We start from the raw sequence: 14,941 nt of genomic DNA on the forward strand, positions 1-14,941 counted from the left end.
TTGAACTAAGATTTATGGGGGTTCTCTTGTTTACAATAACCTCCCCAATCGTAAATCACACCAGGTTCCAGTGACTTAACCATATGGCAAGAAAGAATACTTTAAATGGTGAATTCAGAAAGTTTATTAATCATTAAAAATTTAACAAGTCAGAAAGATAAAAAACGGAGTGTCGATTAACAGTGAATAGAGAAAGTTTAACTTTAACAATTGAACAGACTTCTCTCCATCTCTCTCAGACCAGGACATGAAGTGACCACTCCAAAAACATTGATAACTTGTAAAACCAACAGCTCTCCACACCTCTCTGTAAACATCTCTCCCTCCACCTTTCTCGACCAAATTGCCTTCTCAAGACCACTTTTTTATACTTTAAAAATGTTAAAAAGCCCATCTTAGCCCATTCCCATAAATCTTCAATTATAAACTAAAATAGACACGAGTTTCCGGGCGATTTAAAAACAAATGAACTGTCTGCTGAAAGAGTTAACTTTTCTACAGAACCTAAAGGGGTGGGGAGTGAGCAGCAAAAACTTGGCACACAATTACATCACTTTACACAAGTTTAAAACAAAACAAATCATTTTAAATTTCATCCATTAATTTTTTTGTTCTATTCCTCAACCTACTTAATTTGATCAGTTTTTGATAGGGATGGTAACTTCTATTCTTTATAAACTGATTCACTCATTCTGTTTACTCTACATCAGCTCGAGAATCAGAACCCAGACTTTATCATCCTTATCCTTTTTCTCCCTTTGCCACCACTCCCTCTGTTTTGCGGGGATTCCAATCAGAACTAATCATTTTATCATAAAAGTGAAATACTGCGGATACTGGAATCTGAAAGAAAACAGAAAATGCTGGAAAATCTCCGCAGGTCTGACAGTATCTGTGGAGAGAGAATAGAGCCAATGTTTCGAGTCTGGATGTCCCTTTATAAGAGCTCTTATGAAGTGTCATCCAGACTCGAAAGGTTGGCTCTATTCTCTAATCAGTTTAATCTATAAGTTTCTTGTTCTTAGTTTCCAAATGGCAGGAAGAGACCTGTCCGGTCCCCACTTGACCTCTGATTTTTCGCTGGCCATGCTTGGGTAGGACTATAACCATTAGAATCTACTCTCAGAGATCTGCTTTTCAGTCCAGTGCTACTTGGAGTGTACCGTCACTTCACCGACTATCAGGTCACAAGTCCCTCACAGTTCTTATCACAAATTTATGATAAAATAATTTAAACATGCCTGAAAACGCTTCTTCACCTCTTAGTCAGCTTCCTACCCCCGTTTGTTCATTAGTCAGACCCCTTTTTCACAGATTCCAGGATCTCAGCTGCTGAACACCAGCCGGTCCTGCAATAATCTCATAGAATCTCTACAGTGCAGAAGGAGGCCATTCGGCCCATCAAGTCTGCACCAACCACAATCCCACCGACCCTATCCCCATGCATTTACCCCAGCTAGTCCCCCTGACACGAAGGGGCAATTTAGCATGGCCAATCCACCTAACCTGCACTTCTTTGGAGTGTGGAAGGAAACCGGAGCACCCGGAGGAAACCTACACAGACATGGGGAGAATGTGCAAACTCCACACAGACAGTGGCCCAAGCTGGGAATTGAACTCGGGTCCCTGGCGCTGTGAGGCAGCAGTGCTAACCACTGTGCCACATGCCGCCCCAGTTTAATTCTAAGTCATTCTGAGTAAATATTCTCACCAGCTCCTCTGTTGGGGCCCTGCTAAGCAGCTTTAATGGTCCGTGATTGCAGAAACTGAGCAGTCACAGGAATGTGGTCAAGATAGTCCAGTCCCAGAATGCCTCACATTCAATCTGCTGTCCTTCAATTATAACAGAATATGTGTCTGTATGTAGCTGCCTCGGCCGTGGTCAACCCCAACACTGCCTTCTTGAACTGTTATAATGCCTGAGGTGTAGGTACACCCACAGTGCTGTTAGGGAGGGATTTCCAGCTACACATTCCAGACTTTCACTGGACTGTAGGTGGATACCAGATTGACATATTCCATTCAACCACTCCCAAGGTGAGTTATTCCAATTCCTTTATTGTCCAGGACAAGATATTCACAATATCTTTAAAACAGGAATTAAACATTCCCATTTGGTTTCAGGTCTTAACATATTCTGTTAGTTTGTTCTTTATTGTCGATGTCAGGCTGGGGTTGTTCCTCTTGGAGCAAAGGAGATTGAGGGGAGATTTGATAGAGGTGGACAAGATTCTGACAGGTTCAGATAAGGTGGACAAAGAAAAGCTGTTCCCATTAGCTGATGAGACAAGGACGAGGGGGACACAGATTTAAAGTTTCAGGTCAGAGATGTAGGGAGGGATGTGAGGAAGAATATTTTGATGCAGTGAATGGTAATGACCTGGAACTCGCTGCCGACGAGGATGGAGGAAGTGGAGACAATAAACAATTACAAAGGAAATTGGATGGGCATCTGGGGGAGTTTCAAACAGAAATGCTGACTAAATATCTCTGAACTTCCTCACACCCGGTCACTCTGTGATCCTTGTGAAATTTAAAACAAGGTATTCGCAACAAGACTCAAAGAACATCAGCTCACTGGAGGCAAAGTTGTGAGACCGGCCAGTCCAGCAGAAAGAAACCCTCCGACCCTCCCCATTGACTAACTGTGAGAATGAACAAAATGCAGTCCTGGATGTAATTGAGAGCAGAAACAATAACAGCAGAATCCAACCCCTGTGAACTTGTTGGTGCCTCAGCAGCTGTGATGAAATTCTGAACCCTTTTTATACACTGAGCAGGTGGACGGTTTCTCCCCAGTGTAACCTCACTGATGTCTCAGCAGGTGGGATAACTGAGTGAATTCCTTCCCACACTGAGAGCAGGTGAATGGCCTCTCCCCATGTGAAGTCGCTGGTGTCTCTGCAGGTTGGATGAACGAGCGAAACCCTTCCCACACTGAGAGCAGGTAAACGGCCTCTCCCCGCTGTGAATGCGCTGATGTGTCCGCAGGACGGATGACCGAGTGAATTCCTTCCCACACTGAGAGCAGGTGAACGGCCTCTCCCCGCTGTGAATGCGCTGATGTGTCCGCAGGTCGGATGACCGAGCGAATCTCTTCCCACACTGAGAGCAGGTGAATGGTCTCTCCCCAGTGTGAATTCGCTGGTGTCTCTGCAAAGTGGATGACACGGTGAATCCCTTTCCACACTGAGAGCAGGTGTACGGCCTCTCCCCAGTATGAACGCGTTGATGTGTCTGCAGGTCGGATAACCGAGTGAATCCCTTTCCACACTGAGAGCAGGTGAATGGCCTCGCCCCAGTGTGAATTCGCTGGTGTGTCCATAGATTGGATAACTGGTTGAATCCCTTCCCACACTGAGGGCAGGTGAACGGCCTCTCCCCAGTGTGAATTCGCTGGTGTCTCTGCAAAGTGGATGACACAGTGAATCCCTTTCCACATTGAGAGCAGGTGAACGGTCTCTCTCCAGTGTGAACTCGCTTGTGTGTCTGCAGGTGGGGGAACCGAATGAATCCCTCCCCACACTCAGAGCAGATGAATGGCCTCTCCCCAGTGTGGTTGCGCCGATGAGCATCCAGCAGAGAGGGGTATCTGTATCTCTTCCCACAGTCTGCACATTTCCATGGTTTCTCCATGGTGCAGGTGTCCTTGCCTCTCCCTTGGGTGGCCAATCAGTTGAAGCCTTGTCCACACACAGAACACGGGTACAGTCTCTCCCCGCTGTGAATGGTGTGATATTTATTCAGGCTGTGTAACTGGTTAAAGCTCTTCAGTCAGTGCACTGGAACACTCTCACTTGAATGTGGAAGTGTGTTGGTGCTTTTCCAGTCACACTAATGTTTGAAATCTTTTCAAATCTTCCAGATTCAATGGCCGATGATATTCAGGTCCCAAGGAATATGACTCTGCCAGATCTAGACGTGACGTTCGAGATTTCAGCCTGTGATTCCTCTTTCAATATCCTGCAAAACAAGTTGACACAAGTCATCAGTGTCAGTACAGGATCGAAATTCAGAACAGACAATTCCAGTTTCTATGGAACATTCTTTCTCTCTCAATCCCCAAAAGCTGTAAATCTCCATCCCACACACTCTCCCTCCATTCTCACTCTGCTGTATCTAATATTTACCCTCCCAATTCTCCTGAAGGTGCTGATTGAGGCTGATTGACAGATCCATGCTCACTGCTTCCTGTCCTGGACACAGAGAGCTGAAAATCTCCATGCAGGCTGCCAGACAGATATATGCCCATATAACTGGACTAACAATGTGTGGAATATACAGACTGGATTCACTTCCTTACCCTTCAGTTGCTGCAAGTCCCCAATTTCCCCAGAATGAGAAAAGAAATGGAAAGGGGGAAACATTGATTTCCTCACAGATGTTGCCCAGAGGCGGAAGTTTCAATCATTGACCAACTTCCGCATTGTGACGGCAAAATGGAACTTAGCCTGAATTAGCCAATAGGAATAAGTCTGTTCCCATGTGACGTCCTGTGGTTCCAGTGCGCAGACCCGGGCGAACGTCCACGGGAGCCCCGCCCCCACCCATTGTTCCCTTCCCCCTGTACCAGATCCAGCCAAGGTTTCCAGGCAACCGGCTGGCGGCTCCGGCCAGAGCGAGAAGCCGCTCGGTGATCTCCCCCTCCCCCCTCTCTCCACGGCGGCTGCTGCTCCAAAAAGAGACCCGAGAGCGACCGCTGGCGGCAGCCGCACTGCGCCTGCTCCGGACAGCTCGGCTCAGCAGCGCTCTCTGCGCCTGCTCCGGACAGCTCGGCTCAGCTGCGCTCTCTGCGCCTGCTCCGGACAGCTCGGCTCAGCAGCGCTCTCTGCGCCTGCGTGCTGGGCTGCCCGCTGAGGGAGTGGGGGAGGGGACTTTGCAAAATCTCTTCCCATCATTTTCTTCCAAGTCCCGCAGTTGGATTTGAAACAGAACAGCTTCTGTTTGTAGCTTCACACAGACTCAAAACTTCACACACAGACCCAAACTTCACACACAGACTCAAACTTCACACACAGACTCAAACTTCACACACAGACTCAAACTTCACACACAGACTCAAACTTCACACACAGACTCAAACTTCACCACAGACTCAAACTTCACACACAGACTCAAACTTCACACACAGACTCAAACTTCACCACAGACTCAAACTTCACACACAGACTCAAACTTCACACACAGACTCAAACTTCACCACAGACTCAAACTTCACCACAGACTCAAACTTCACACAGACTCAAACTTCACCACAGACTCAAACTTCACACAGACTCAAACTTCACACACAGACTCAAACTTCACCACAGACTCAAACTTCACACAGACTCAAACTTCACCACAGACTCAAACTTCACCACAGACTCAAACTTCACACACAGACTCAAACTTCACCACAGACTCAAACTTCACACACAGTCTCAAACTTCACACACAGACTCAAACTTCACCACAGACTCAAACTTCACACAGACTCAAACTTCACACACAGACTCAAACTTCACCACAGACTCAAACTTCACACACAGACTCAAACTTCACCACAGACTCAAACTTCACACACAGACTCAAACTTCACCACAGACTCAAACTTCACACACAGACTCAAACTTCACCAGACTCAAACTTTACCACAGACTCAAACTTCACACACAGACTCAAACTTCACCACAGACTCAAACTTCACCACAGACTCAAACTTCACCACAGACTCAAACTTCACACACAGACTCAAACTTCACACACAGACTCAAACTTCACACACAGACTCCAACTTCATCCTCTGGACAACATCTGTGAGGAAAACTCTTTCTTTCTCCCCCTGGGAAATACGGAGAGTTGTGGGACTCTGGAACTGGAATTAGAGCTAAATATACTGAGGGGGAAATGTTTGTGATTTTGTGGAACCTGTTTTTATTGTCTGAGCTTTTTAAAGTGTAATTTATCTTGTCTATTCAAATACTGTTTCTTCATGCATGATTCAGTGACAATTTTAGATTAATTTTTAAAGTAAAAATGTTTAAAAATGAAACATTGTCTTTCAGTTTATTCCATTGGGATTTGTGGGAATGTGTTTATTATAAGGTGACCATGAGGATCGTAACAACATTGATATGTCTGGTGTTGTTATATGGTGCATATGATGTGGAGATGCCAGTGTTGGACTGGGGTGGGCACAGTAAGAAGTCTCACAACACCTGGTTAAAATCCAACGGGTTTATTTGGAATTACGAGCTTTCAGAGCGCTGCTCCTTCTCACCTGATGAAGGGGCAGTGCTGTGAAAGCTTGTGATTCCAAATAAACCTGTTGGACTTTAACGTGGTGTTGTGAGACTTCTTACTATATGGTGCATAATGGGTATGTTATTTATGGATTTGTATTACAGTTGATGTTGTTTAATTCCAGAATAGTATTGTAACTACACTGTATATTTTCCAGTCAAAGAGTCATCAGAGCACAAGTTAAATCAATTCAGCAGCTTGAGTCCGTGCCAAGTCTCTGTCAGGGAATCCACTCAGTGCCATTTTTCCTCGATATCCCTGTTCCCCAGCACGTTTAATTCCTTCAAGTGCCCGACCAATTTTATTTTGAAATCACTGGTCGTCTCCACTTCCATCACTCTCATCGTCAGTGAGTTCCAGAACATGATTGCTTGCTCCCCAAGTCAAGTTCTTCCGCACCCATCTGTATCTCTAATCATGTAATAAGAGTTCTGAATATTGCTTACATTTTTAGTACACTAAATATGCGAATTTTTTATATGCTCATTTTTTATATGCTTAGACACAAGCCTGTGTGAAGATTTCAGGAATATGTGTCCTGTACATGAAACAGTCAGCACGGGTCTGTCGATTAGGATGAATCAGCACCCTCAGGACAATGTCTATTTCAGGTCCAGCAAAGTGAGAATGGAGGGAGAGTGTTTGAGATGGAGATTTACAAATTTTCAAGAATGAGAGGAAAGAATGTTCCACAGAAACTAGAATTGTCTGTTCTGAGTTTTTATCCTGGACTGACAGCAATGATTTTTGTGAATTTCTTTCACAGGCTATTAGAAGGGGAGAATTTACAGACACAAATCTCAACAAACATGACGTTAGGATCTGACAGAGTCACCCAATTATTCAGGATCTGAATACCATCGGCATTTGAAACTAGAATGGGAAATGTTTGTCTGTTCCTTCAAACTGTTTAAACATCAGTGTGACTGGAAAATCACTGAGACACATTCACTCGAGTGAGAGTATTCCAGTGAACTGACTGTGGAAAGAGCTTTACCAGTTACACAGCCTGGAAAAGATCGAAGGATTCACAGTGAGGAGAGACCATGTATGTGTGAACTGTGGGGTCAAACCTTCATCTGAACCTGGAGATGTACAAAGACACTCAGACCATAGAAATGTAGGGACTGTGGGAAGGGATTCAATTGTCCCTCGAAGCTGGAAACCCTTCGATGCAGCCACACTGTGGAGACACCGTTCACCCGCTCTGAGTTTGGAAGGGGATTTCGTGATTCATCCACCCTGAGGAATCACCAGCGACTTCACATCAGGGAGAGGCCATTCACCTGCTCTGAGTGTGGGAAGAAATTCAGCGATTCGTCTGCCCTGCTGACACACCAGCGGGTTCACAATGGGGAGAGACCATTCACCTGTTGTGTGTGTGGAAAGGGATTCACTCAGTCATCTACCCTGCAGAACCACCAGCGATTTCACACGGGTGAGGGACTGTTCCCCTGCTCAGAGCGTGGGCAGGGATTCACTCACTCATCCCTCCCGCTGACAAACCAACACATTCACACTGGGCCGAGGCCATTCATCTGCTCCGAGTGTGGGAAGGGATTCACTCAATTATCTAGTCTGCTGAGACACAAACGATTACACACTGGGGAAAGACCATTCATCTGATGTGTGTGGGAAGTGACTCAGTCAATCATCCAGTCTGCTGGAATACTGAGGCTCCTCCCCCAATAAGAAACCTGTTCAATGCTCTGACTGTGGGAGCTGCTTTAAAACCTGAGCCTACCTGAGGGTCGACCAGCGCATTCACACTGAGGAGACCCCGTTCAGGCGCTCTCACTGTGCAAAGAGGTTTAGAACATCATCTGACCTACTGAAACATCAGGGAATTCACACTGGGGAGAGACCCTGATAATTCCCACTCACTTTCAGCGATTTCTCATAAAACCTACCAGATTGGAAGCTTCTGCCTGAAATTTTATTTTCCCTTAGTTTCCAAACTGAGACCATTCACCTGCTCAGTGTGTGGGAAAGGATTCACTTGTTCACCCAAGCTGCTGAGACACCATGGCAGGCACACCCATTCGTGACCTTTTGGATGCTCTGACTGTGGCTGTTAATTATACCAATAGAGGTTAAGTTTATTCAGATGGAGGGCACTGATTAGATAGTTATAATGAGCGGGTAAAAAGTGGGACTCACTAATATAACTTGGAGTCAGAGTTGAACCTGTAATGTTTGATTCTGTGAACAAATCTATACCAAATAAAGATTGACTCCACCCCAAGGCTGACAGGATTATAACATGGTCACAGAAAATGCTTGTCTAATGGTGAAGGTTGGAAACTAAAAGAAAGTATATTTCAGACAGAAGCTTCCAATCCCAGCAGCTTTTGTGAGAAATGACTGAAAGGCAGTGGGAATTGTCAGGGTCTGATTACCTGCTGATGCTCTCGGAGTCTGAACCATACAACCAGTGGAAGCATGAAGTGGCGACGTGGACACGGGTTACATCCCGATCAAGGAGGAAACAAGATCTGGTCTTGGCATTGTCACTTCCTAACACAAGAAAAATCAGCAACAAAGCATTTTCTGATCAGCCAAACTGCAAGTTGATAACTGCACTGGCACGGATGATTCATGTAAAGAATTCACTTCAGGTGGTTGGAGGGTAGAATCCCTGTCAATTGGTCTATGGGAGAAATCCCAGATTCCCCTCTGTGCCGGGCGATCGCCCTCCTGCTTTAAAGGGATACAATTAGTTCCATTTTCAGTCATCAATTATCTGATTGTTCCATGAAAAGAATTGCTCGAAGCAACAAATTATTGGAGATACCAGAAGAGGGTTTCTTCATGTGTAACGTTTGTGTTGAAGAAGAAAAAACATCTTTCTCTTCGATTTGTTTTGAAACACTGTTTGTGTGAATTTTTGCGATCCCGGTCAGGATTGTTAACGTTTGCAGAGAAATTCGAACACCCAGTGATTAACTGAAAGAATTACATCACAAGATTCCACATTTTTAAACAAAAACAAACTTTACTGTATGTTTAAATAAAATTTAAAAAGACAACACTACAAATTGAATACTACAGTCAATAAAGATTTATGATATAAACCTAGTTCTTTTTTTTTCCTCAACCCAAGAGTTTCTTTATACTTAACAATATCTTGAAGGTTCATTCACTTCTGTTCCTAGGACCATCCCAAAGGTATGTCAAAGCTCTCCACAATTCACTTTAATTCTCCCCAGTACTCCAGATATTCTCCAAGCTCCAAGAGTTTATGGGAATCCATCCATTATCTTTTCATTAAACAAGCCTCTAATTTTCCTTCTCAAACTGTGGACTCCTCAGTCCAAACATGGGCTTCACTGCATTCTTGCTGAGGGATTTAAATGTTGGAAACACCCCTGGTTTCTAATGGTCCTCTGGGCTTCTCATTCCACAGCTGGTTCACAGCTCCTGGTCCCACAACTGGTGGCTTCCAAGCTAACTGCAGACTGTCCGCTGGAACCAGGTCATTGATTGGAAAGGACTCAAAAGGTTACGGGGAAAAGGCAGGAGACTGGGATTGAGATTTATCAGCCATGATCGAATGGCACAGCAGATTCGATGGGCCGAATAGCCTAATTCTGCTCCTATATCTTCTGGTCTAATTCTAACCAAGGCTCCACCCTGAATCACATATCCCCATGGTAACAGAGACCAGGTGGAATATCTGACAGATACTTAGCTTCAAAACTAAACCCTTTTTCCCTGAGCTCTGCATGAAGAATTCACCGATCAAAAACAGTCCAATAATTGTCAGACCCAATGTCTCCAGCTAAAAGACCCAGCTGACCTTTTACAGTTCTTACCTCTCGAGTTTTGACTTCTTAAACCAACATGGGCCATGCTTTGTGACTGCGAATTCCCTGAGGGTGTTTTTGTCAGATTCTCAACCCAGGTTTTCCATTTTTTAAAAGCAATTCTTGCAACTAATTCTTATTTCTAAAACATAGGAATTATGAAATTAGATTTCTGTAACAAAAACAGGAAAAAATGGAAATGTATCACCTTCATAATATCCCATTTAGAATATTACAATATACAACATGCTGTATATCTTAACAACAGCCATGATCTTATTGAATGGTGGAGCAGGCTCGAAGGGCCACATGGCCTCCTCCTGTTCCTAAATCCATTGTTTTCCTGTGTTGATCTATCTTATAACCTGCAACAGACATAATAATCCCCCCATTGTCCACTTCACAGTCACAAGTCCAGCTTGGTAACAGCACACTGCTGGGTTCCATGTCCAGGAATTCAGTCCACTGAAGATGGAAATTACTGCTTGCAGTCTTTTCTGAAACTTTTCTTTTTACAATAATTATAGTCCAAAGTTCCTCCTGCAAAAGGAGAGTCTTCACTGCTGTTCATTTGTGAATTTTCAAGTTCTATTTTGAAAACAGTCTGTACAGAGTTCACATTTTGAAATTTATTTTCTTTCATGTTTGTAGTTCCTCCATTGTTTAAATCCAGAGAGAATATTCCACTCAATTCCACATTGAAACCGACTTCTTCTTGCTCAGTTATAGCTGATTCCTTTATTGTCCAGGACAATATATTCACAATATCTTTAAAACAGAAATTAAACATTCCCATTTGATTTCAGACAGGAACATATTCTGTTCGTTTGTTCTTTATTGTCAATGTCTGGCTGGGTTGTTCTCCTTGGAGCAAAGGAGGTTGAGGGGAGATTTGATAGAGGTGGACAAGATTCTGACAGGTTTAGATAAGGTGGACAAAGAAAAGCTGTTCCCATTAGCTGATGGGACAAGGATGAGGGGGACACAGATTTCTTGTTTTGGGTCAGAGATGCAAGGGGAGGGGAGATGTGAGGAAGAATATTCTGATGCAGCGAATGGTAATGACCTGAAACTCGCTGCCTACGAGGGTGGAGGAAGTGGAGACAATAAACAATTACAAAGGAAATTGGATGGGCATTTGGGATGTTCCAAACAGAACAAAGAGCAAAGAAAATTTTGTTTTCTTTAAACAAAAAAAACAAAACAAAAAAGAACAAAGAAAATCCATCAAGACATCATTTGACTGAGTGTGGCAGAAAGGGACCTGCACAGGGTTGGAATCGGTGGGATTCGGGGGGGAACTCTCCGCCGGTTGGGGATATACCAGGTACAGGCGAGGATGGCTGTGGTTGTTGGAGGTCAGTCATCACTGCAAGGGTCACTGCAGGGTTCATCGAAAACTCTGCTGGCCATGTTTAAACTCACATTAAGTGTTATTCCACTATCACCCTTGTGCAGGATGATCCACCCAGTAAAGCAACAACTTAATATTAAAATTCTCATCCTTGGTTTCAAATCACTCCATGACCTTGCCTGTCCCAATATCTATAATCTCCGATAAGCCCCACAACCCTCAATATATTACACTGCTCTAATTCTGGTCTTTAGTTTGTCCCTGCCCTTGCTTCACCATTGCAAGCTCTACCTTCAGTTGCTTAGGCTCCAACCTCTGGAATATCATCCCGACACGTCTCCAACTCTCCACCTCGCTTTACTCCTTTAAGACACCCCTTAAAATCTACCACTTTGACCAAACGTTTGGTCATCTAACCTAATATCTTCTTTGTGGCTCAATGTCATACTTTATTTTACAATGCTCCTTGGATGTTTTATTACTTTAAGGCGCTATATAAATATATTTTGTTGTTACTCATGTCTCCTGGGCCTAATCATTTTCAGCGGCTTCATTAATTACCGTCTCCCCACCGTAGGGTGGGAAACGGGGATGTTCACTGATGATTGCAGTGTATATGACCATTCACAACTCTGAATACTGAAGCTGCCCGCATGCAGCGCAGGACCAGGACAACATTCAGGTTGGAGCTGATTGTCAATTCATATTGACACCACATAATTATCAGGAAATATCTATTTCCAGCAAGAAAATCTAACCATCTTCCCTTGATATTCAATGGCATTACCATCAGTGAATGTCCCACCAGCAATAACTTTGGGGTTACCATTGACCAGTCATTTAAATACTGTGGTTACAAAAGCAGATCAGAGGTTGGGAGCTTTGTGGCAGGTTACTCACTTAATGACTCCCCAAAGGCTTGCCATGATTCACAAGGTATAAATCAGGAGTAAGGTGGAATATTCCCTACCTGGATGAGTGTATCTGCAACAATTTTGTAGATCCTATCCAGGACAAAGTAGCCCGCCTGATCAGCATCTCAAATACCACCTTAAACATTCACTCTCCACCATTAGCCCACAATGGTGGCAGTGTATCCCACATATTAGATGCACTGCAAGAAATCACCAAGGCTGTTTTCACAGCATGTTCCAAACCCTAACTTCTACCACTTGAAAAACAAGTGCAGCCAGAGTTTGGGAATGCCACCATCTGCAAATTGTACTCCACATCACATACCATTCTGACTTGAAAATCAATCACCATTCCTTCTCTGTCACTGCATCAAATTCCTGGAACTCCCCAACAGCGTTGTGGGTATACCTACACCAGATGGATTGCAGCGATTCAAGAAAGTGGCTCACTTTCTTCACAAGGGCAATCAGTGATGCGCAATGAATGTTGGCCTTGCAGCCACATTCACATCCCCTGAAAGAATAAAACAAAATCCTCATCCCTGGTATCATTCTCAGTCATGAGGACTGCAATTATCAATGAACAGCTCCGCTTTCGACTTTATGATGGGGGGAAGGTCATTGGTGGAGCAACTGAGGATGGATGGGCCTCGGACACTACCCTGGGGCTGAGATGATTGGCCTCCAACAACCGCGATCATCCTCCTCTGTGCGGGATGTGGCTCTCGCCGGTGGAGAGTTTCCCCCTGATTCCCATTGACTTCAATGTTAATCGGGTTGCTTGATGCCACGCACAGTCAAATGCTGCCTTGATGTCAATGGCAATCACTCCAACATCACCCAGTTCAACTCTTTTGTCCATGTTTGGACAAAGGCTGTAAATGAGGCAGGAGGTGAGTGGTCCTCGGTGGAACCCAAAATGAGCATCAGTGAGCAGGTTATTGCTGTATAAATGCTGCTTGATCGCACCGTTGGCAACAACATCTTCCATCATTTTGCTGATGATCGAGACGAGAGACATTGGATGGCAGTTGGCCAGTTTGGATTTTTCCTTATCCATCGCCTTCAGCTGCTTATTGATATCCCTTGAAGTGAATCGAATTGGCTGAAGATGGGCATCTGTGATACTAGGGACCTCAGGAAGGATAATCCATATGGAGAGATTAGAGAAGCTGGAATTGCACTCTATAGAGCAGGAAAGGTTAAGGAAAGATTTAATAGAGATATTCAAACTTTTGAGAGGTTTTGATAAAATGCATGTCTGTTTCCATTGGTTTAGAACCAAAAGACATCGGGTGGAATTTCATGAAAAAAAGTCGAAGTGCTGAATGAGTGAGAAAAGTTTCAAACTCGTTTCTTGGGCAGATTAAAAAACACAATCTTGTGGCACTTAGTCAAAAACAGTCACAATATAATCCTCACTGCAGGAGGAAGGGGAGGAACCTAAACTTGCTGGGGAAGCCAGCTGCTGATCTGGAGGGGTGTCATTGTGCAGGCGCTCCATCCTCCCAGTTTCCATCTTCAGTGGACATCCCCCCCTCCCCACAGAAATCACCCCACCAATCTCCTCATCTGTAGCGTTTCCCTCAAATCACCAACCCCTCCCCCCAGTCAGCATCCCTGCAGAGTTCCCCCTCTCGCCCCCTCCCCGATCGCCACCCCTGCAGAGTTTCCCCGATCACCAGCTCCCCCCCCCGCTAACCCCCTCCTCAATCAGCACCGCTGCAGAATTTCCCAATCACCACTCCCTCCCCCGAGTCAGCTTCACCGTCCCATGGAGTGACCCGGGGTCCATTGGCGCCTCGAGGGAGGAGGGGGGCCTGGGGACGGTGCTGGGTCCTTCCACCCGGGGGATTCCAGCCGATGGGATGCAGGGCTTTCCGACTCCCCCTTTCCTGACACCGGTGCATCTCAAGAGCAGCAGGGTGAACGGCAAGGCAAGGATACATCCATATCACCAGGAAGACGGCTGGACCCCTCTAGGTCCCAGCTCTCCAGTAGACGCCTGCCAGGGACATCACAGGCAAATGGGTGCGGAGTGCAGCTGGCTGCCTCCAGTTCTGATGTGCATCCTGGGGGGATGCGTTGATGTGGCGCTGGACCACGGGAGATGGAGATGTTGTGGGGTCGCCAGGAGGGCACGGGTGAAAGTCTATATGAGAAAGGTTTAGGGAATTGGGCTCAGTTGATGATCACATCCACCTGTTTTATAGCACTGTTAACTATCGGCCCTTCGTGTTATTGCATTGTTAGTTTCACCAATAAATGTTCAAAGATGTGCAGGTTAGGTTGATTGGCCATACTAAATTGATCCGAGTGTCAGGGGGATTAGCAGGGTAAATGTGAGTTTACGGGAGTAGGGCCTGGGTGGGATTGTGGTCGGAACAGGCTCGATGGGCCGAATGGTCTCCTTCTGTACTGGAGGGATTCTATTCTATTCTCTATAAAATTACAGCACAGAAACAAGCCCTTTGGCCCTCCAAGCCTGTAGCAACCATGCTGCCCGTCTGAACTAAAAACCCCTACCTTTCCGGGGACCATATCCCTCTATTCCTATGCTATTCATATATTTGTCAAGACAC

General features: G+C 45.1%; 4 protein-coding genes across 4 annotated transcripts in view; 1 reads left to right on the top strand and 3 right to left on the bottom strand.

The window, feature by feature from the left end:
• The window catches only part of LOC144485002 (uncharacterized), a 397,873-nt gene that overhangs the window by 207,693 nt on the left and 175,239 nt on the right, over positions 1-14,941 (bottom strand). The gene's annotated exons all lie outside the window — the stretch shown is intronic.
• Positions 1-14,941, bottom strand: part of LOC144484979 (uncharacterized) — a 565,458-nt gene that overhangs the window by 22,695 nt on the left and 527,822 nt on the right. The gene's annotated exons all lie outside the window — the stretch shown is intronic.
• LOC144484999 (uncharacterized) overlaps positions 1-14,941 on the top strand; it is a 274,616-nt gene that overhangs the window by 12,136 nt on the left and 247,539 nt on the right. The window lies entirely within an intron of this gene.
• Positions 111-4,430, bottom strand: LOC144484997 (uncharacterized). The gene is made up of 2 exons (XM_078203320.1): positions 4,304-4,430; positions 111-3,963 (listed from the first exon to the last, which is right to left on the bottom strand). Exon 2 carries the CDS (start codon positions 3,634-3,636, stop codon positions 2,818-2,820), a length of 819 nt encoding a protein of 272 aa, XP_078059446.1. The 5' UTR covers positions 3,637-3,963; positions 4,304-4,430; the 3' UTR covers positions 111-2,817.

This window comes from Mustelus asterias, unplaced genomic scaffold (genome assembly GCF_964213995.1).
Source record: "Mustelus asterias unplaced genomic scaffold, sMusAst1.hap1.1 HAP1_SCAFFOLD_150, whole genome shotgun sequence".
Taxonomy (NCBI): domain Eukaryota; kingdom Metazoa; phylum Chordata; class Chondrichthyes; order Carcharhiniformes; family Triakidae; genus Mustelus; species Mustelus asterias.

Excerpts from the sequence above, each read along its gene's own strand:
- LOC144484997 (XM_078203320.1), bottom strand. The coding sequence starts at position 3,636 with ATGGAGAAACCATGGAAATGTGCAGACTGTGGGAAGAGATACAGATAC.